Source organism: Sceloporus undulatus, chromosome 1, assembly GCF_019175285.1.
Source record: "Sceloporus undulatus isolate JIND9_A2432 ecotype Alabama chromosome 1, SceUnd_v1.1, whole genome shotgun sequence".
NCBI lineage: Eukaryota > Metazoa > Chordata > Lepidosauria > Squamata > Phrynosomatidae > Sceloporus > Sceloporus undulatus.
Window position 1 is genome coordinate 349,807,552 of NC_056522.1, and position 23,068 is coordinate 349,830,619.

Genomic DNA, 23,068 nt, shown 5'->3' on the forward strand with positions numbered 1-23,068 from the left:
TGAGAGTAAATCTTCATACCTCAGCCAACTGGAGATCTGAGTTCTATTACAAAACGCCTCGTGGGGTGAAACCCATCCTGGTATTTTAACATAAAAGAGATGTTTTACCTTGAGCCAAACATTAAGAATTGCTTTTCGCACAAAATGATGTTCAAACTCCCAGTGCCACAATCATGACTCCATAGCATTAGTACATACAGAGTAGTTATGGGTCCATGACTCTAAGAGGCTTATCACACTAGGCAAATCCAGCTCAGAAACGGGATTTTAGAAGTAGAAAAACCCCCGTAAATGTGCCATGATTTTCATATGCGTTTCTGCCAAACAGAAATAACGTACAGTGGAACCTCGCCATACGCAGGGGATCCATTCCGGATCCCACCGCGTATGGTGATTTCCGCCTATGCTCGAGCCCCATTGTAAACAATGGGGCTCGTGCACAGCGGCGTGGAGGTGTGTGGGGCGCAATGGGCGCGCGCACGGCGCAACGGGCACACGCGCCCATTCAACTGAATGGGACGTGCCGCCCCTTCCGCCCCACGCGCGCCCAGCGGCTTGAGCGCGTACGCTCAAAGCCACTTATAAAAAGGCCGCGTATGCGGAGGCCCCACTGTATAAATAAAGTGAACGGAAAGTGGACAAAAACGACACTTTTTTACTATCCGGAAGTTCCCAAAAGTAAAAAGGTGTCATTTTTGTCCATTTTCTGTTTGCTTTATTTCCACATTATTTCTATTTGGGAAAAATGTCATCTGAAAAAAACTCCCGCATTTTTTCTACTTTTAAATCCCATTTCTGAGCAGGATTCGCCTAGTGTGATAAGATCCCAAGTTACAAATCCGTAACTGGAATGCAGAATGCCAGCCGTTATTTGGTAACTCTAGTGAAGAAAGAGCATATCATATATGACAGAAACCCCCCAAAATGTGATATGACAAAAATTGGCACATGCTCACCTTTTGGGAGGTGAACCTGCAACTATGGCAAGTCCCCTGGAACAGTGGGGCCCCTGCATTACCCCTGGAGATACAGTTGCACCATGCTTAGGCTAAAAGGCAGATGAAAGGCTCTCCTGCCATCCCAACAGCCACTGCCCTTGACATGGAGGGAGAGAACAACTAGCAGTATCTGCTGGACTTAATTCCCTCTCCCACTACTATTCCCTTTTCCTTGTAAGGTGTGTCTTGTTCAGATTGTGAGCCTGAGGCCAGGGGACCATCAAATGATCAATTTGTGAGAGGTTTTGTGGCTGAGGAGTGGGGTATATAATAAATGTAATTAATTAATTACAGTGGGATATTGATATCTGCTGGGCATCCATGGATGCTCAAGTCCCATGAAATACAATGGGATAGTAAAATGGTGTCCTGTATATAAAATGGCAAAATCAAGGTTTGCTTTTGGGAATTTTTTTTTTTGTTGAATATTTTCAAGCCATGGATGTTTGAATCTATGGATATGGAGGATAAGGTGTATATGAGATGTGTGAATTTCAGCTTTAGACATGGGTCCCATTTCCAAGATATCTCATTATGTACAGTGGGCCCTTGGTATCTGTTGGGGTTTGGCTCTAGGACCTCCTGTGTGTACCAAAGTCCATGGAAGTTTAAGTTTCACTAAATATAGTTACATAGTAAAATGGTGTGCCTTATCTAAAATGGCAAAATCAATGTTTGCTTTTAGGAATTTATAGATTTTGAATATTTTCAAGCCATGGATGCTTGAATTTGTGGATAAAGATCTGTGGATACAGAGGGACAACTGTAATTAAATGTATTGTGAGAAAGGGCCTCCTTGATGAATGCTGCCATTGGAATGGGAGAGAAGCTGGAAGTGCAAACGTCTTCCCCACGCAAAATCAGGAGGAAGGCAGAGTAACTTTCATTCAGATATATTGCATAGAAGGAAAGGGATAAATGAGTTATCTCCACTTGCCAGGAGCACAATCCTAATCATGATAATCTGTAGCTGGTTTTTTTTAACAGGGTTTTTGTTTATTTAAAAAAGTTAACACAGTTTTTAGGGTTCCTGCGTCTTAAGTCCTGGACACTTTTCTCTGGTACTAAAGGGGAAAAGGAAGAAACTCAGGACAAGAGTACTATCTTGAAAAGTGTGTGTGTGTGTGTGTGTGTTCCTCATTTATTAGATTTCTAGGTTTTTGTTTTGTTTTTAATGTGAAAGGCATGTTACAGCTGTGGTGGTTATTAATGTATTATGCATCACCAGTCCTCAGGACAATACAGTTTATTTATTTTATTTATTTTTATAAAATTAATTTGTATCCCTCCTTACTCCCAGCATAGGATTCAAAGTGATGGAGAGTGAAAGGTTTGAAGGGGTATATACACTTTTCTCATTTGTTAGACAATGCTTTTTATTCTATGCAAATGTGGTGATGTTTAACTATGACTTGCTGCTCTGCTATTCACAAAGAACAAATTGTATGGAGATGAGAGTCTTCTACCATTTTTAAACCTACAAATGCATACATTTTTCAGGACTCTAGAAATACTGTTCATCCTTATAGCATACAAGTAATGTGATTTGTTCAGGATGTATGTTATCATACTGAATGCAGTTTCTCTGTATTACACTGATGATCAAATATTTGATCATGATTTCCCTGGATATGGATAATAGATTCCACAACTATGTTGGAGTATCTATTCACATCACCATTACATTGCATGAGACAGGAGAGCAAGAAAGGGCATGTAATGGAGAAATAAAATGAACATAGAAAAATGCTGAATTGTGGCACTATTCCTTCAAAAAGTCCCTTTAAATCCAATAGGACTTGTTTCCAAGAAGATATTGCAGGCTATGCTCATAATCTAGTTGTTAGTCCCAACAGGGGAAGATCCATTTGATCAAAAGGAACTTGCACAGTCAGCACTTAGGTGAGTTCCATTGATTCAGTGAGTCTATTCTAGTTAGAACAAACAATTGGATTCATTATAATTTTAAACAGGACAAAAAACCACCCCAAAACAGCATAGTCTTATGCATGCTTAATGAGGATGCATCTGCTTTGTAGAAATAATGCAGTTTGACACCACTTTGAGTGCTGTAGCAGTTTTATCCATCTTATCCTGAGATTTGCAGCTGTATGATATCTTTAGCCTTCTTTGCCAAAGAATGCTGGTGTCTCACAAAACTCCAAATCCCAAGATTCTACAGGATGGAGCCATGGCAGTTAAATTGCATTGTTTCTGCAGTGTAGATGCACCCTGAGTCCCACTGTATTGAATGGAACACACTTCCAGAGAGATATCTGTTAGATAACAGACCTAGGCTGCAAGTCTATACCCGTCTCCTTGAGAATAATTTCCATTGAACTCAGTATGTCTTAGTGATGAATAAACATCTGGGCCCTGTTTTTAAACTAATTAAACCTCCATCAGTAGAGCACCTTGAGCTGTATCTTCTATTTCTTCTGTGGATTCTATTGTGTCCTCCCCAGGTTTTGCTTTCTTTACAATCCTAAACCCATTTCCTGTGAAGAAAGCCCATGGAACCAAGTGAGATTTACTTCATATTAAACATAAACAGCATTGTGATCTTCATTCATATTAATCTTGAGTTCTCCAACTCTTTACTTGAATAGATGTGTCCATGTTGATCATTTTATCCCCACCAAATGTGAACAGTTTACATCTCCAAATCCATCCAAGAGGCTGCAGTTATTTTTGTCATTTATATAGTGGCTCATCTCCAAACAATTAATAGCAAGGTACTTAATGACCCACTGATAAGAAGCCAGACCTTACTTGTAATACAGAATAAGAAACAGTACACCACAAGAGCCAGCATGGTTTAGTGCAGGGGTTCCCAAACTTTTTGATTCACGGAGCCCTAAGGGCTCCACAGAGGACAGGGTGGGAACCGCTGGTGGTTTAGTGGTTTGAGTATTGGCTACAAATCCCCATTCAGCCATGCAAACACACTGGGCAAGCCACACTTTCAGTTCCATCTTAATGTGACCAACAAACAGTTTAAGAATTTGCATATTATAGGCAGGATTTTACAGACATGAGGAGGAGGGCTTGATTCTTAGTTACTACCATTACATTCTGTGTAACACAGTAAACAATACATTTGAGAGGAGACCAGACTTGCTTTTTACTGCACAAACTGAAATCCCTCACCCCATACATTGAGGATAGAGAGAAGGAAAAGTCACCGGTTCAAGATCACAGTTGCCTTAGCAAGGGCCTCACAGACAAATAAAAATCCACATCAATCACTTCTCAAAGTCATATACTGGAGTTTTCCTACATCCAAACTACTGGGGGCAGAGTGTGAGGTCAAAGTTAATCATGTTGCACACTTGCTGCCATTAACTGTCTTAACCAGACCCCTTTCACATTACAGAATTACAGCACTATGATTCCAGGTTAACTGCTATGGCTACATCCTTTGGAATCCTGGGTCATGTTGTCTGGCAAAGAACTATAGCTGTCTGTCTGAGAAGCGTTAAACACCACAAATCCCTGGATTCCACAGGATGGAACCATATTAGTTAGAATAGAATCATAGTGCTATATTCCATCGTGTAAAAGGGCCCTGTGATTTCAAGATGAGATCACACAAACTATTCTTGGTGGTATTATCTTGATAAATTATGCTTGGCTAAACTTATGAAAGTAAGAGAATGTAAAGTGTTGCAACAGGTTTGGTCAATTTTGAACAGCCTGGGACAAATGGATTACAGTGCTTAAAGGATGTCCTCTGAATGATATCCAAAGGATTGTTTGAACATATGTGAACTTCAACATGTATTCGAAGTATGTTTGGCTTTTAAATGAGCACCAGCAATGCACCATACTCTTTCTTAAACATACAAATGTACACAAGAGTCCAGCACTGTATGTAACTCCCATTCATTTTCTCTTAGCCTCTTCATTTAACATTCATTTTCAAGTCTGAAGCCATTTGTGCTTTCTATGTCCACACAGCAAGTATACAACAATGAATATAAAACATGAGGGTGTTTTTCCCTTGTCCATTTGTCATTTGGTTTGAGAAAAAGAAAAATATTTCTTAGCTTCTATGGAAGGAAGATAGGAATGAAAGGAAGCAAGCAAGCAAGGAAGGAAGGAAGGAAGGAAGGAAGGAGAGTGAGAAGAAGGGAGGGTTGGAGGGAAGGAAGGAAGACTAAAGTGAGTGGGAAAGAAATGTAAAACTTTAAAGGAGCATATTTGCCAAAATATGTGATTAGACAGTTGCACAATTATGATGTTATTAATGGCACTTAAAGCTATATGCATTTAAAACATTTCATCATATTTTATCATAACCACCTTTCTGGAATATTGAGGGGAATTTTCTTTCCTACTTTAACCCTAAATGCCAACAGAGACACAGAGCCCTGAGTTTGAAGGTTACCCTGCTCTTTTGACTTTACATTGTATATGCACTTATCTCTCTCTAGCTCTTTCTTTCTTTCTTTCTTTCTTTCTCTCTCTCTTTTTTAAGAATTCAAATTTTGCTACAGGGAATAGCAAACGTTTGACAACATGCAAATGCTTTGTTTTCTACCTTCATAAAATTACAGCTTTAAAACTGAAACTCTTCAGTGATACAAAGTGTGAACGCAAAATTTATAAAAAGGAAAGTGGCTCACTGTTTATGGAACCAAGCACAAGATTATGATATTTTCCCCTCCCTTAAAAAATAAGCAGCTTTTAAAGTTCTGAAGTCCCCCCCCCCCTTGGATTATTTAGTTCTTCCAAGGGTAAAGTGTTTTCGTTTTCTTTTTCCCCTATTTTTAATTTTTTTCATTTGTTATGATAAGTATGTATTCACAATGTATTGTTTTTGTGGATTTTCTTTTCTTTCCCCTGTAAAAAGCATCCTGCTCTATTTTCATCACTGTTTCAGTGGCATCAGTGGCTTCCTCATATGCGAACATAATATTCTTATGTTTTTTGATTACTGAAAGCTAATTCAATTGTTTATTTGTTTTAATACAATATTAAATAATATTTGGATCCTATGTTGAACTGTAAAAACTGCCTTACTGACAGTTCACCCCATAATTTTGCATTTTTTATTTAAAAGGGAGAGAAGGAACTTGTGGTTCATTGCAAAGACAAATGGAGGCCTTCTTTCCTCATGACCCCAAATGCTCTTCTAAGACGTCTGCCTTTGCTCTCATACATTCCTGCCACTGCTGTTCACCTTCTCAGCTGTATTACCATGGCACTTTGAGGTTTCCCATGGTAAGCAAATATGTAGGACGATGTTGTCAGTATTCCACCCTTAGATGCCATTCTCCAGGGTTTTATCTGTGATTTCTTTTGGCAGAGCAAGCTTCGGTCATTATGGCACAGTGAAATATTCTAGGATGCTATGTAATTCAGACTGAATTTGGAGTTTGTATAAGGCACATGTCTTGATACATATATCTACCTAGCTATCTATATATCATGTACATGTATAAAAGACTAACATTGGTTCTTTAGACAGTCAAAGAGAGTTTTTACATTTAATTCCTGTCTTCAAGTAATGATTTGTTTTCATGTTCCCTTTCTTTGGTTTCACTGGGGATCATTCCGTTCTCCAAACCCAAGTGTTGCTCAATACAGTCGGTGAGGACAGCAGTACTAGAGTGGTCCGAATGACACACTTTCTCAGAATCCTCCTCTTTCTTCTCTTCATCCAAGGAATAGTTCCTAAACGTCTCATATATTTTCCGCACATCTTCCGGGATGCTCTTTTTAAGGTCTTTGTTTTTCCTCTTGGTCAGCTTGGATGAAGAGCCAAATTTGTTGATGATGTTATCCTCCGATGCCCCCTGGCCATGCTTGCTCAACTGCTCCGAACCTTTAAGGCGCAAGTTGTTCGGTTTGTTGTTAATGCTTTCCTGAGATGAAGCCTTGAAGTGGCCACTGTCCAAGGCAGCAAAGACGCAGCGCTTCTCTGGGGAGAGCATGTCCAATGAGTGGGCTCTCTGGTCCAGCCCAAGGCGCCGGCGCTCCATGCTCCGGATGGTAGCCGCCCTTTGGAGCTTGTCATGGATCTCCACACTCAGCCGCCGCCGGGTTTCCCTGAACTCTGCAGTCACATTGGCTTTCCATTCAGCTGCATGGGCTTTTATTTCACCAACCTTAGTGGGAGAAGTATATAAAAGTTGAAAAGAGAGAGAAAGCTGAGGAAAGGTCAGGATAATTACCAATAATAACAATTAAAGAAGCAATCATGTGTTGTTGTTCTTTAAAAAGGAACTCCCACAGTTGTAGGTCAATTAAAAAAGCTACACTCACCAGTTTCTTGTCTACGTCCTGACTTCCATTAATATAATTTAAAGTAATGCATTTAAAGCCAAAAGAAAAACCATATGAGCAAACTGCCTCCTTTCTCCACGGCTATAAAAAGCATAGGACTTCCCTATGGAACCCATTGTTATTACAAAGCTCTAATGTACAATGACAGCATAATCCTAAGCATAAGGACTATTTTTATGTAGGGTACCTGATTTAAAAAATAACTGGCAGAATAAGAATGAATGGACATAGCAGGAGAAGTAAATCTGCTTATGCAGCAGTCTTCAGTTATACATTGAGATTCTTGGGGGCAGAGTATTTATTTGTTCCATAAAATGGATTTCCTGGAAACAGTCCTGAAAACATACATGGACCTTTCTTTTTGAAAACCATGATAAATGCTTTGATCATCAAAGTGCACTAAGATTCAGTCAATTCTTGGTTCATTCTTTCACCTCATAGGATCAATACTACAGCTTTACTAAGTGCCTCCAGACAGACTACTCAAAAGCAATTTAAGTAGATTCAGTGATGAAGTTCCCTGTATCCCAACTTGACTAGGGCCAGACTGCTTAAAAAGTGTGAGGGAGCCTTTTTGTGATTGTTCCTAAACTTCAGAATTTTCTCTGGAGGGCTGGGTCATTGCTTTGTGTGTGTTCTGTACCTTCAAGTCATTTCTGACTTATGGCATCCTTAAGGTGAACCTATCATGGGGTCTTCTTGGCAAGATTTGTTCAAAGGAGATTTGCCATTGCCTCCCCTGAGGCTGAGAGCATGTGACTTGCCCAAGGTCACCCAGTGGGTTTCATGGATGAGCTGGGAATCAAACTCTGATCTCCAGAGTAATAGTCCAACACTCAAACCATTATGCTATTGCTATTTTCATCTTAACTTTTCACCTGTCTTACATTATCTTCTCCAGATCTTAGGCTGGCTCTCAGTCTTCCGACTTCAATTTTGTACTGCTAATTTGGATGTGTTTTAATGTTGTTTCAGTCTACAAAGGGAGCCTTTGTTTTACTGATGACATGTATCATACATTTAAATTACCTTTAAATTTGTTATGAGCCATTCTGAGAATTGCTTTTAGCAGTGGAAGCATAGGCTATGCATTTTCTAAATCAATGGGGGGAGACAAGATGTAGCCCACAGGCTTCATGGAGATATCTCAAAGCTCCATGCCTTGATTTGATGGCAGTATGGTGTAGTAGTTTGATCGCTGGACTATGACTCTAGACAACAGAGTTTGAATCCTCACTCAGCCACAGAAACCCACCGGTTGACCCTGAGCAAGCCACACTCTCTCAACTTCAGAGGAAGACAAAGGCAAACCCCGCTCTCAACAAATTTTGGCAAGAAAACTCTGTGTTAGGTTCTCCTGAGAGTTGCCATAGGTCAGAAAGGACTTGAAGACATAGAACAACAACAATAAAATTCAGTATCACAATTTGCTGCTCAATTTCAGCAGCATGGTGATGTGTTTCTCATCCCTCTACTAAATGAATGAGACAAAGAAACAAGCATAACCCAAACCAGTATTAACAACAATTTTTTCACAGAAAAACCTGTTAAATCAGTCATTTATCACTAGTTACCTCTTCTTTAGTCTTCTTTGAAAGAACCCGTAACCAATCTCCAATCATGCTGAGGACAGCAGCAAAATAGGCAAGGCCTACAAGGATCCAGAACCATACCAAGGGCTTATACCACTCTCGGTAAGGGATTTCAGCATTTCCTCCTGTGGAAGGAGAGGAGAAAAAACCCAAGGCAATAATGTTTGATACATATTCAGGAATTATTTAGATACAGACACATTTCAAGGTGCAAGCACACTACATCATTTCTATGTCTACAGTCCACTCCCCCATCACAAAAAAAAAAAAAAAATTGGTGGTGTGTGTCACCCTTAGTAAATTTGTACTACAGTGGGCCCTTGGTATCCTCTGGATTTGGTTCTAGGACCCTGTGGGGATATCAAAATCCGTGGATGCCGAAGTTCCATTAAATACAATAGCATAGTAAAATGGTTTTGCTTATATAAAATGGCAAAATCAAGGTTTGCTTTTTGGAATGTGTGTGTGTGTGATTGTTGAATATTTTCAAGTTGTGGATATTTGGATCCATGGACAAAAAAAATCTGTGGATAGAGAGGGCCTTGATTTATCTGTAATGTAGTCATCCTGTTTTTCTACTGTTTTTCTACTGTTTTCTACTTTATCAAGCATTACTGTCTTTTCTACTGAATCATGTCTTCTCATGCTATAGGTCGCACTGATTTGTCTTTTTAGCAGTCCACAATATACACAGAACTCGTCTCCAGCACCACATTTCAAATGAGTTGATTTTCTTCCTGTCAGGTTTCTTCACTGTCCAACTTTCACAACCATATATAGAAATGGGAAATAGAATGGCATTGACAACTCAGACTTTGATATTAAATTAGATAACTTTACATCTTGTCTGGTTCCTTTACAGCTGCTTTCCGTGTACTAGTCTTCTGATTTCTTGACTGCAGTGTCCATTCTGATTAATGAAAGAGCCAGCATATGGAAAAACTATCTGAGTATAAAATTAACTCTGATTACTTGTTTTCTTTTTTGCAGCCATAGCAGACTTGTTCATTTGCTTGTTCATCTAAACAATTTTTTTCCACTATGCTTTAGCAGAGAGGTAGGGAACCTCTGGTCTTCCAACTGTTGTTGGACTGAATTCTCATCAGTCCCATCCATCATAGCAGATATTTTGGTTTTTGAAAAGCAGGAAAAAGGCAAAATTCTTACTACTAAAGTATGTCAGAAAAGCAACTGTATTGTAAGGCATACAAGACACAATCACACAAGGCCCCCTCTTCATGTTGACAGTTCAGAAATGCAAATGCTGGATCTATATTTCATCACATATTTTTCCTACGACCATTAAATTTAAAGCTTGATTAACAACCAATACAACAAATTAAAATCTCCCCTTTCCAAGCTGCCTGTTTGTATCTCATGCATGTGCACGCATGTTTATTTTTTGAGAACACCAACCAAAGCAAAATCCTGTCCATGTCTCCTCAGAGGTCAATTCCATTGAGTTAAATGGGTATTATCCCCAAATAAGTGTACTGTATACAGGATTATATACATGTATCTGGGATAAGTCTCACTGGGACTTCTGAATAGACACAACTAGAATAATGCTGTTAATGCAATTTCTTTAGAAATGGCTGCAGCAAATACTCATAATTTTTTTTTTAGTATGCTGCCATGGTTCAGTTTTTCCCCTAGTTCTCCATCACCCTCTGAGCTTTTGCATTTTTACAGGCTGTTAGCAATCTGATACATTGCAATGAAGCCCTAAAGTGCATTTTGTGTAGCCTATGCTGGAATGTGCTTACAATGATTGAGAACACACATAAAAACTGAAGCATAAAATATTGGCAGAGACCCAAATATCGTTTCTGATTTCAAACGTCTCTCAACTATGGGTTGCTATATAGCTTTATGGCTTTCAACATACAAGAAAGGGCAAGTGGTGGTGCTCTTGCTGCTATGATGCAGGGAGGTTGTTCTCATCACACATGTCCCAGTGGAAAACTCACCATAAAGCAGAAAAAGGTGATCTGTTGCACAGACAAAGCAGGCAGTAAAAGGGCAGTAATTCCATCCACTTCCTGTTCAATTTAATCCTTTGCCTTTCTTCCAGCCACCATCATATTTATCAGCAGTACAATTGCACACATTACTCCGGTTCTGAGGTCCCTCCACTGGCTGCCTATTAGCTTCCGGGCCCAGTACAAGGTGTTGGTTATTACCTTTAAAGCCCTAAATGGCTTGGGTCCAAGCTATCTCAGGGACCGCCTCCTCCCATATAATCCTCCCCGCGCTCTCCGGTCCTCTGGGAGGAACTTACTGCAGCCTCTAAAATCTAGGCTTGCGGCGACCTCCCAGAGGGCATTTTCTGCTGTCGCCCCCAAACTCTGGAACGACCTGCCGGATGAGATCCGTCAGTTGACATCATTAGACAGCTTTAAAAAAGCTGTCAAGACGGATCTCTTCCGGCAGGCCTTTCCAGATTAACCATCCCGGCCTGGCCTCCCTGATCCCCTCTTTCCTCTCGTGGCCCCATCTTCAGTGATGGTTGAGGATCTCCAGAGGGACACCAGGGTTTTTAGTTTGTTTTAACTATATTTTATGTTTTGATATTGTGTTTTTAATCTGTCATATTTTTTAATACTTTTATAAGGAGGGAGGGATTATAATGTTTTTAAATTTATATTTTACTCTGTTATAATCACTGTTGTCAACCGCCCGGATTGGTTCGCCACAGGGCGGTATACAAATAAATATTATTATTATTATTATTATTATTATTATTATTATTATTATTATTATTTTTCCAGATTAATAAACACAAAAGACTTGTGTAAATCAGCAGTCTTTGCCTACTGATTGAACCCTTTGCGGTACTTTGTCATCTACATTTTTACCAATAGCTTTTCCAAGGGAGACCCAGGCCATATCTTCATGGGCCAAATAACATATCCTCTCTCCATTCTCAAAGTGATCAGTCCAGATGATGCAGGGCCCTATCCCCTGTTCTGGTGCAAGCTGTCCTGACAACATATGGCCAGTTCAGCACTGAATGTGTGTTATACCAACCTTAAAATGGATTTTTAAAAATCCCATTTTGCTCCAGATCTTCCCAAAAAATCCAAAGCTCTCCAGAAGAATATTGGGCAGCTGTTTACAACACATCCTGCTGTGCTGCCTGCCAGAGTTGATGTAAGTCACTCCCTCTGAGGTCAGAATGAGGGGTCCAACCAGATAATAAATGCTGGATGCCTTGTTTTCAGCTTCAGAGGGGGTGACCTGTGCTCCTGCCACTGCCACCATGTGGCACAATGGGATGTGCATGTGAATCACCGCTCAGAGTGCCCAGATAACAGGCTGCATCCACTCTGCAGAATTAATGCAGTTACAGTGCTTTAACTGCCATAGCTCAATGCTATGGAATTCTAGCATCTGTAGTTTTGTGAAACATTTAGCCTTTTCTGTCAGAGTGTTCTGATGCCACAACAAACTATAAATCCCAGGATTCCATAGGATGGAGCCATGGCAGTGAAAGCAATATCAAACTGCATTAATTCTGCAGTATGGCAACAGCCCAAGACTGTCTGTATAACTAAATGGGTAGATTTGAACAAACCACTTAGAATCAGCACTTGATAGCCTGATGCTTTCAAATTCTCAAATAAATGACAGGAGAGGATATCTATGCTTTTTAGAACTTGCTTAACACTTACGGAAATGTAACCTTTGGTCTGTGAGTCTAATCCAGGAAGCAGCACCTCCCTCTTCTGCAATTCCCTCCCCGTTCCAAATGGGAAGATATATAGAACAGGAATTGTACATAACACTGGGATTTACTCTACTCTTGTTTCAACTGGGAAGAGAGGCAGGGAAGTATTAGCTTGATACTCATCTGTTGCTTTGGGAACAAGCAAAGTTGACAGCATCCTTCCCTTATCATGTAGACCATGAGGGGTAGAAAGGTTTTGACTCTTTTTCCCAAAGACAAATAGCTGCCAATAGGAATATGTCTACATGATGAACTAATCTTGTATTTCTTGTATTCTCCTTCCATCTCCTCTTGCACACACCCAAACCTGGTCCCTTAGGAGAGATGTGGGGTGAAGGCAAAAGGGGAATCTGTTCCGCTCACAGGAGGAGGCACCAGTAGACTAACTGGATTTTATGCAGTGATAAACGTATAATTGGACTGGTGACAGGGCACCTAAATCCATCTAGTATCATACAAATTATGACTGATTCCTCACCAATAAATCCCTTAATCTGTTCAGTGACCAGTTCATAAAGTTCAGAGGAAGGCAAGTCTTGAGAATAGTTGTAGCAGTTCCTCTGGGAAAACATACTATACAGTAAATGCTTCCTGGCTTTTAGTTTCACTGGGACCTTTATTTTCTAGCAAGTATGCTTAGGCCTGAAGCAATTTAAAAGCATACGCATTAAAAACAAGAAAATGGCTTAGTCCATCAAGTCATGATGTGAGCACCACAGTAGTGTTGGCCATTAGCATCCTGCAAATCCTTTACATTGTTTATTGTTTTTGTCTAACTTATAATGCATTTTAACAGTACAATACTATGCACCATACCCTCCAACATTTCACAGCTGAAAACTGGGAAATATGTGGTCAAGCAACAACACAGTGTGGTCAAAACAGCAAACATTGTGAATGGGGAAGAACACATAAGCTAGAAGTGTCTGTAGCAGTTTGCTTTTCCCGGAGTCAACTGGGAAGGGCAGAATTTCACCTCCACTTCTCCTCTCCCAGTTTGAAATCAATTGTCAGCGACTGAAGTAAGCTGGGGACAAAGGGGGAAAGTGGGAGGAGGAGAGAAAGAGTGAGACATTTTAAAAACATTTGAAAAAGTGGGAATGTAGGATCTTATCCACTGTACAGGGATGTAGCCGGGGGGGGGGGGGGTCTGTGGGGTCTGCCCCCTTCCGTTAGATACAATGAATGGTGCATGCCACCACACCACCACGCCCAAGCCCCACTGTAATGGTGGCACTTAGTCTGGACACCTTCTTCCCAAAATCCTGGCTACGTCCCTGCACTGCACACTTTCTCTCCCTCTGATTAGGGCTCCATCCTCAATTAGGCACATTTGTAATTCCACATTAAGGTTAATAGAGGTGATGCTTGCAATGGTGGAAGAAGATCAGACAGGACAAGCCATTTCCTAATCTTGCTTGCTGTGCTTCCTTCCCTCACAGCATTCTTCAGCAAGCCAACTGAAATGAATGGAGATCTTATAGCTGCGATGAATAATGGATTGCACTCAAAGATGACAAGAATGCTGGAGTCCCTTCCTTGATCATATACCAATAGGTGACCTTGTGCAGATTTCTGTTTCCACTAGTGACTAAATAGATGCATTATGGAAGTCACAAAACAGGCATGAATTCAATCATCCCACCACCACCACCACCCCCAGAGCTCATTATTATTTATAATTATTAAGTTTTATTTATATTGCGCTGTAAATTTACACAGCGCTGTACATACAACCTTTTAGTCAGACAGTTCCCTGCCCTCAGGCTTACAATCTAAAAAGACACAACACAAAAGGAAAAGGGAATGGTGGTGGGGAAGGGGATCAGGTCCAGCATTTCTTCACTCCCTCTGAGGCCTGGACCAAGGCAGATGGACTGGAGGGAGGGCTCTGCTTCTTAATCGAGGCCAGACCTGATGGAGCTGGCCCTGCCTTTTTACTCTCTCCCAGGCCAGATGATGACAGATGGGATGGAGGGAGGGCTCTTCTTCTTTCTCTCCCTCTGGATGATGGTGGAGAGAGGGAGTGCCTTCTTCTTTCCAGCCAAGGCCTGATGGAGCTTGCTTGCCTTTGGATTATAATTCCCAGAATCTCTAGGCCACAGACCACACTTGCTAGAGTATTGTTGGAATCGCAGTACAAAAGGTAACTTCCAAAATCTGTTTTTCCTTGCCATTATCTTCCGTTACTAATCTAACAAATGCTTTGTATTCAGCTCAGCTTAGCTCAGATTCAAACTGTCTTCTCAGAGCAACGGGGGGGGGGGGGGGTGGCATGGCTTTTCCCTTTCACCCCCCGCTTAAACTGAGACATTAGTTTATTGGTAGTTGACAGGTACAGAGATTTACATCTTAATACTGTTGTGTTCTCATTTCAGCAAGTGCACAACCTCTTTATGGCACACGCCTCATTCATCTTTTGCATCCAGTACAAGATTTCTAAAATGATAAAGGTGCAGGGCCAAAAATTCTATTAAAGATAGAGAACATAATTTATAGGTTTTGCCCAGCTGAAAGCTGCAGCCCATTTGATTTTAAATATTGATATCCTTTTTTGGGATATTATAGTTGTTTGGACAGACAGCTATTAGTTATACTTGGGATCATTCTTAAATTACTACATTTAGATTTTTTGAAACCTAAAACATTACTTTTATTTTAGAAAATTGTCATTCTTAAAAATATTATGCATGAAATAAAAAACATTCCGTTAACATGTATGTCTTGTTTAGATCCCATTGTTTCCCAATTGTGAATACCATGCAGCACATTTTGGCTGATAGACTGGGTGAAAAATTAACTTCTTTAATATCTTAGGTGTTTGTTTTCATTTTTCACAAATTTCCTCTTCTTCCACAGAGCCGTTCTACATTACCTTCCAATCTTACCAGCAAGATTTGGGAGGGGAATCATGGGTAGCTTAAATTGAGCCATACTTCCTCCCTCTGAACAATCTATTGTGGGATTTTAGTCTTTTGAAAGACCTGCTTGGACAACCATGGGTTTTGAGTCAGGAAAGAAAATGGCTAAAAGGCATTGGGACATTGCAATCAGGAGCAGAAGCAGCATGATCCCTCAGGTGCCTTACGCACCCATACTAGCAACAGCAATAGCATTTACATTTCTATACCACTTCATAGTGAACCCGGCACTCTGTGAGTGGTTTACAATGTGTTAGCCAATTGCCTCCAACAAGCTGGGTACTCATTTTACCCACCTACGAAAGGATGGAAAGCTGAGTCAACCTGGAGCCCTCTGGGATTGAACTCACAACGCTGTGGCTGCAGTACCAGCATTTAACCACTATGCCACCAGGGCTCCCCGAAGCATCTGCAGGATTAAGGTATTTAGTTTCTTGTGCTGCAACACCTTGCTAATAATGGCTGCAAAGGGTACACCAACTCATCAATCTGCTTAGAGCAAGTGGCTTCAGAAACCAAGGGAAGCCCTGTCTGGGTCCATATAACAGTTGCTCCAGACTTGATTCTACAGTGTAAGAAATGTGATGCCGAAAGTAGTAACACCAACATGTTGTCTTGCCTTACAGCAGGGATGGGCAAAGTGTAGCATCTGAAGCCTCCATGAAGTTTCTTAAAGCCCCCAACTTTTTAAAGTTATGCTTATTTTCAGAGTAATTTCTTTGCCCCCAAACCAACCAAGTTGATCCAAATCTGGCTGCAAATTTTGGAGATTACTTCCCCTAGCCCCCCAGAAGCCTCCATGCTTCACTAAAAGCCCCCAAACAAAATAGAGTCAAAACTTAGCCAAAATGGCAGCCAAAAATAGCATGATATCACATCCAGTACACCAAAATATGACAGTACAGTGCACCAGTGGTTGGGGGGGGGATAGTCTCTGACCCCTGCAGTTGCCTATCCCAACCTCACATGCTATCTGAGTAACAACTAGGGCCACCCTATCATTAATAAGAATCACTCTGAAATCACTTTTGGAATGCATGAAACTTGTGATTGCACTGTTTTTACTGCCAGTAAAACAAGGGGTGTATCCATACTGCAGAAATAATCCAGTTTGACACTACTTTAACTACCTTGACTCAGTTATATGGAATTCTGAGGTTTGTAATTTTGTGATATCTAGCTGGTTTAGAGTATGAAGCGACTTGATTTGGGATATGTTTGGAACCATATTCTTCTCTGCCTCAGGCAGCAAATGTTTTGAGCTAGCCTACCACCACCCTCTCGCCTCCCTCCGACATCTTATCTCATTTGTGCCAGAAACAGATCCCATCTGCCTTGGAGTTTGGCCTGGACCAAGTAAAAAATTCCAAATATGATTTCTCATTTAACTGAGAATACTTTGGCAGAAGCCAGCTTTGAAGCACTCATTGCACTTAGCTGGATTGTGGGCTTGTCTACACCAGCCAGAATACTCTGGGCTGCTCCCACAGTATTCTGGCCCTAAGATGCCCCAGTTCTCTCTCCCCCCCATTATGTCTGCACACTGTAGCAATACTGGACAGCTGTCTACACATGGATTCCCACTGTGTCTCGTGAGCTGGCACCAGTGCTGTTGGAGTGAGTAGCTCCCTCTGAGGTTACGATGCAACACCCAGTCTTGTTATTGGCACTGGGCACGTTGTTGTGACCCCAGAGGGAATGACTTGCACCAGCAACAGCAGTGACAGGCAACACAGTAGGGATGCATTTGTAGACAGCCCTGGATTTTCTTTCAAATTCAGAATCAAAAGGGAAATTTTTAAAATCCAGTTTAAGGAAGGGATAAGGAGGATTCAGTGCCAAACTGGATGAAGATAGTCCACACTCGAATCAGGGATTGGAACTGCATCATGAAGATAGGTCACTGTGAGGACATGGGGCGAGACCAATTTATTTGTCCCACGTAGACAAACTATGTGTTACATTCTTTTTGGTAATCAAAACAAGTTCTACCCAGTAGTACTTACTCTATTTTACTCTACAGTTGGCCCTCCTTATCCATGGATTATTTATACATGGATCCATGTCTTGAAAATATTCAAAAAAAAGTATAAATTTTAAGTATCAAACCTTGATTTTCCCATTTTATATAAGGGACACCATTTTGCTATGCCACTGTATTTAATGGGACTTGAGCATACACAGATTTTGTTATTCATGGGGGTAACCACAGCAGATAACAAGAATCCACTGTACTTTCAAAATACATTCAAAATAAGTGTAATTCTACTTTCAAAATACTCCCAACAGCAGTGAATTCATGTGAGTAGCCACCATTCTCTCCCCATTCCCCCAAATATACCACCAGGCTTCTTTTACTTAGAAAACTCACCTGCCACAAAATCCCCAAAACCGACTGTGGTCAGAGTGACAACTACAAAATAAAAGGAGTCCAGAGCCGACCATTCCTCAATATATTTGAAACTGACTGCTGGAATAGTAACAAAAACGACGCAACCAGCCAGGATGAAGAGAATAGTTGAGATCACACGGATTTTTGTCTGACTCACTTGTTTTTTCTGCAAGAGAAAATGATGGGAAATGATAGACATTACCTGTAAATTGCTAATACTGAGTTCCATAAAACCATTCATAAAATGATTTGCATCTGGGAATAACAAAAACGCAAGCATCAGCCTATGTAATGTAGCATGTGCAAAGACACTGAAACTCTGGCACTCTTGATGTGGATGCAGATGTGTTTTGTGGGGCCAACACAAAGATACAGACCCCATGTGTTTATCCCAGCATCTTCTCCCCAACTTCCTGGTTATTTTATTTTATTTTTTATTTTTATTTTTTGGAAAGCTAACATCTCCATTCTGGAGAAGACTGAGTAGTACTGTCTGTTGAGACCCAACATAAGGCATTTGATCCTGCTATTCTTTTTTCTCCCTAAGTCTTTGATTCATGCATTCCCTTTTGCCATGTTTTGAGGTTTGGTCTATTGGGGGGGGGGGGGGTGGACTATGAATGCTTTGCAACCTTTGTTAGCTATGCTCTTAAGCTGTTTGAGACTAGGATTTTTAAATACACATTTATAAAAAATGAACAGTATTTCTAAACTCTCTGCAACAGTGGCAGCCTGTTTACTACTTTGAAGTGGAACAAACATGAGATCTGTCAGGGTACAACATTTCTTACCACCACAGCAAGAATGCAGTTCTACAATATCTCACACTGATCTGGACAGAAGATTACATTATATAACACAAAAGTGGAAACAAATTCTACCCTTTTGCCTGGAAAGGCCCAAGATATTAAAACCTATTACTCTGTGGTCTGATCCATCATGATGACCTGTTAATAGAAGATGGAAGAAAAGGGAAAGTTCTGCCTAAAGGTGGTAGCTAACAAATAGTTTTCTGTTCTATTCAAGCCTCCCATTATTTGTCCCACATAATACCAGTTTACTAAAGCTTAGATTTCTCAGTCTAGGTTATTATAGATGCATGTCCTCCATTTGAAATTAGGAAGGTGGTGATTGAGAAGAGGGCCTTCATAGTCATCACACCATAATGTACAATGCCCACCTCAGCAACACTTAATTGGCAGGCTTCAACCCTGATGTTACTTCAGTGGCATGTAAAGATCATTTTGATTTGCTTAGCCCTTGTTTATGCTATTCACTTGGTGTCATCCATTTTGATTAATTCCTTTACTTGTTTGAATCAAATTTCTGCTGTTTGAAAAAGCCAGTGTGATGTAGCAATTTGAGTGCTGGGCTGGAGACAAGGGTTTAAATCACCACTAAGCCATGGAAATCCACTGGATGGCCTTGGGCAAGTCACACTCTCACAGCCTCAGAGGAAAGCAAATGCAAATGCTCTCTGTACAAATGTTGCCAAGAGGACCCCGTAATAAGTTCACCTCAGTGTTGCCATAAGTCTGACATGACTTGAAGGTATACAACTGTTTTATTTTATCTTGTTCATATTAATGTTGATGTTGTTTCTCTTTGATACACTGTGCAGACTTTTTTAAACTGAGAGTGACATAATAAGTTATCATAGAATCATAGACCTGGAAGCATCCACAAGGGCCATAGTCACTGTTAGAGTCAGTTAGAGTCTTGGTATTGATGATAACTATCAATATATCTAGACCAACATACAGGGTTGTGGTGGGAGGACAGGCTTGTGATGCGAGGACAGAGGAAGAGAAAGAATAGCAGATAGATTGCCCACTCTTGTGTATCCTACATTAGCTTCAGGCAGATTATAAATAATTATAATAACTTGTAGAGTGAAAATGAACACTATGGCGGGATACAGACTGCCCCTTTGGGGCGGCCTGCACCTGCCCCTTTCCCTGACGGATTGGAGCCTGAGCTGCCACAGCGGCAGCCCCGGAGGCTCAGATCCGCCGCTTTTCCAGGCCTCGGGGAAGCGGCAAAACGCTGCTTCCCCGCGGCCTGGAAAGGGGTATCTTTGGGGCTTCACGCCCCCAAGGACAACCCAACAGCGGCAGGGAGAGAGAGAAAGGGGCTGCTTGGCCCCTTTCTCTTCAGTATCACTGGTGCGGCCATGTAAAGGCTGCGCCATCGATACATACCATGAAAGGAACTCCTTTCGGCGCTGCTGAAAGGATGCTACAGGCGTCCTTCAGCGGCACTAGTATGTAATGGCCGTGCCGCGCCGTTTGGATGTGACACGGCTGTTACGTCAAAATGGCAGCGCCCATGTAGACAGGGCGCCAGCATTTTGACATATTGAGTATGTCCTAGGGTTAGGGAGCGTCTGAAAAGGACGCTCCCAGGCAACCCTAGCATGTACTCAGTATGTGCTTTTTGGCCCATCTGGACAGGGCCTATGTTACAGCCATCTTCTTTTTAATTGAGAAATTTAACAAACATGCTCAGTTTTCCAAGTGAAGTTATTGGGAAGTTCAGTGTGTCTAACACTGGCTGGATTGTGATCCATCCCCTCTTGCAATGATAAAACTATGTCTAAATTGTACACAAACTTCAGATTGTACACAAAGGCTCGCCAATGGAATTTTCTCTTCTTAATAAAAATAAAAGTATTCCTACACATATACAATCGATTAGTCGGTAGAAAATTGGGCTATAATACCTCTCACTAATTTTTCTTCCATGTAGATGGGTGTGGATCTGTTGAGGTTTGTTTATATGAAGGGACATGCAATTATACCCCATATTTTCCCTGTAATTTACCACATTTTATCCTGTAAGGAGAGCTTGGGAAATCACATTTTGACTACAGTGCCCATACTCACTCAACCACTTGCTCTTGGGACAGTAGTAGTAGTTGTACAGAGCATCCACAGAACTGCTGAGTTCTGGCTCTAACAGGTCTTACTCTAAAGCCAAGCATTGTGGGCAGGGTGACTTTGATGATTGCTGGTGCTGAAATGGTGTAGTGGTTTAAATGTTGGCCTACGTCTTTGGAGACCAGGATTTGAATCCCTACTCAGCCATGGAAATCCACTGGGTGGCCTTGAACAAGTTATACTCTTTTAGCCTCAGGGGAAGACAATTGCAAACCTCCTCTGCACCAATCTGGCCAAGAAAACCAAGGGTCTCCATAAACCAGAAACAACTTGAAGGCACACAACAGTGTTGAAATGGCAGTTGTCTGCCTTCCCCCAATGTTTCATCTCCTGAAGCAAACACCTCACCCCTGCTTAATGAGAAGCCAGTCTTACCATGTTAAAATCCATATATGTTCTCCCTTGAATTCCACAGATGAAAGCATGGATGAATATTACAGATGGCAAACCTGTGGCCCTCTAGATGTCATTTGACTCCAACTCCCAGGAGTCCCAGACACCACCTCAATGGAAAATTAAGCCTCTCAAGTTTCAGATCAGCTTCCCAAGCTGGGAAAGTGCTATCATGCAGAGCTGTGATCTCATTTCAGATTAGATCACCTGGAAAGGAAATACAATTTCAGAAAGCTCTCTCTACCATGTTCCCTGTGGAAATGCCAGCTGTGATTTGGGCAGTTACCAATCCAACCATCTAGTGAATATCCCCATTGCTCTTGTCTGAAGAAGCTGAAGCTGCATTTCCTCAGTTCGAAAAAGGTCACTTGAATGTAAAAAAATCCAGTCAATAGCTTGATAGCAGCTGGAAGGGGGGGGGGATAATATCCCACAGGTCTCAGCAGCACAGTTTTGCTTTAAACATCCCAAGTTATTGCTCTTTCTTGTAATTTCTCTGGCTGTTTTTCTTCTCTGGGTTTATTTTTTAACAAAGAACAGTGAAGAAACAGAAGAAATATAGCACAGCAAAGAAATCCAAGGCACAAAAATATACCATATAGTATATTCACCATTTGGAGCCATGGAGAAGAAGATCTGGCTGTGTTCCTGAACCATATGAACAACATCCACCCCAACATCCAATTCACTGTGGAAAAAGAAAAGGAAGGAACACTGCCATTCTTGGATGTCCTAGTCATCCACAAACCAAACCAACGTTTGGGTCACACAGTATACAGAAAACCCACACACAGAGACAGATACCTGCACAAGAACTCCAACCATCACCCAGGACAAAAAAGAAGCACAATCAAAACACTGGTAGACCGGGCAAAATGCATCTGCAAACCCCACTTCTTGGAAGATGAACTGAAGCACCTGGACCAGGCTCTACAGGTCAATGGTTATTCCAGCTCAGACATCAGAAGTGCTGCCAGGCCCAGGAAAATCTGGAGGAGTGAAGACAAGCAGCCACCCAAAGGGAAGGTATTTTTACCATACATCAAAGGAGTCACAGATAGAATAGGCAAAGTGATGAGGAAGCACAACCTTCAAATGGTTTACAAATCGATGAAGAAAATCCAGCAAATGTTTTGTTCAGCCAAGGACCAGAGAGACCCTCTCACAGCCGCAGGAGTTTACTGCATACCATGCAGCTGCGGACAAGTCTACACAGGGACCACCAAACACAGTGTGAAAAACAGAATCAAAGAACACGAGAGACACTGCAAACTGGGTCAGCCAGAAAAATCAGCAGTAGCAGAACATGCCACTAACCATCCTGGACACAAAATACTGTTTGAAAACACTGAAATTCTGGACCATGCCAACCACTACCATGTCAGGATGCACAGGGAAGCCATTGAAATCCACAAATACCTGGACAATTTCAACAGGAAAGAGGAAACCCTTAAAGCAGGGGTAGGCAAGCTGCGGCCCGCGGGCTGGATGCGGCCCAGCGAGGCCTTGGGACCGGCCCCAGCCCGGTCCTGCCGCCGATTGCTGCCGGGGCCTTTGGGGGGCAATTGTCTATAGAAGCCTCAGTAACATGCATTTATATTAACATTTTTTTAAAAATCAGCAAATTTTTTCGCGTGTCTTCCATTTTTTTTTAGAAAAGTGTCTTCCATTTGAAAATTTTGTCCTACATTTGTCCTGGTTTATTTATATATTTAATTTTTTTTAAAATTATTTAATTGTTTATTGTTTGACTTCGGCCCCCCAGTTGTCTGAGGGACAGCAACCCGGCCCCCAGCTCAAAAAGATTGCCTA

The 23,068-nt window shown here is 41.3% G+C and overlaps 1 protein-coding gene across 1 annotated transcript in view; it reads right to left on the bottom strand.

The window, feature by feature from the left end:
- Positions 1–3,764: 3,764 nt before the first annotated feature.
- The window catches only part of KCNK10 (potassium two pore domain channel subfamily K member 10), a 98,179-nt gene continuing 78,875 nt past the window's right edge, over positions 3,765–23,068 (bottom strand). Inside the window, exons 5-7 of the mRNA XM_042440380.1 lie at positions 17,904–18,090; positions 8,864–9,006; positions 3,765–7,111 (exon numbers count right to left, since the gene is read on the bottom strand). Coding sequence (XP_042296314.1) covers positions 6,491–7,111; positions 8,864–9,006; positions 17,904–18,090 — 951 coding nt within the window. The 3' untranslated portion in view covers positions 3,765–6,490. The remainder of the gene's footprint in view (positions 7,112–8,863; positions 9,007–17,903; positions 18,091–23,068) is intronic.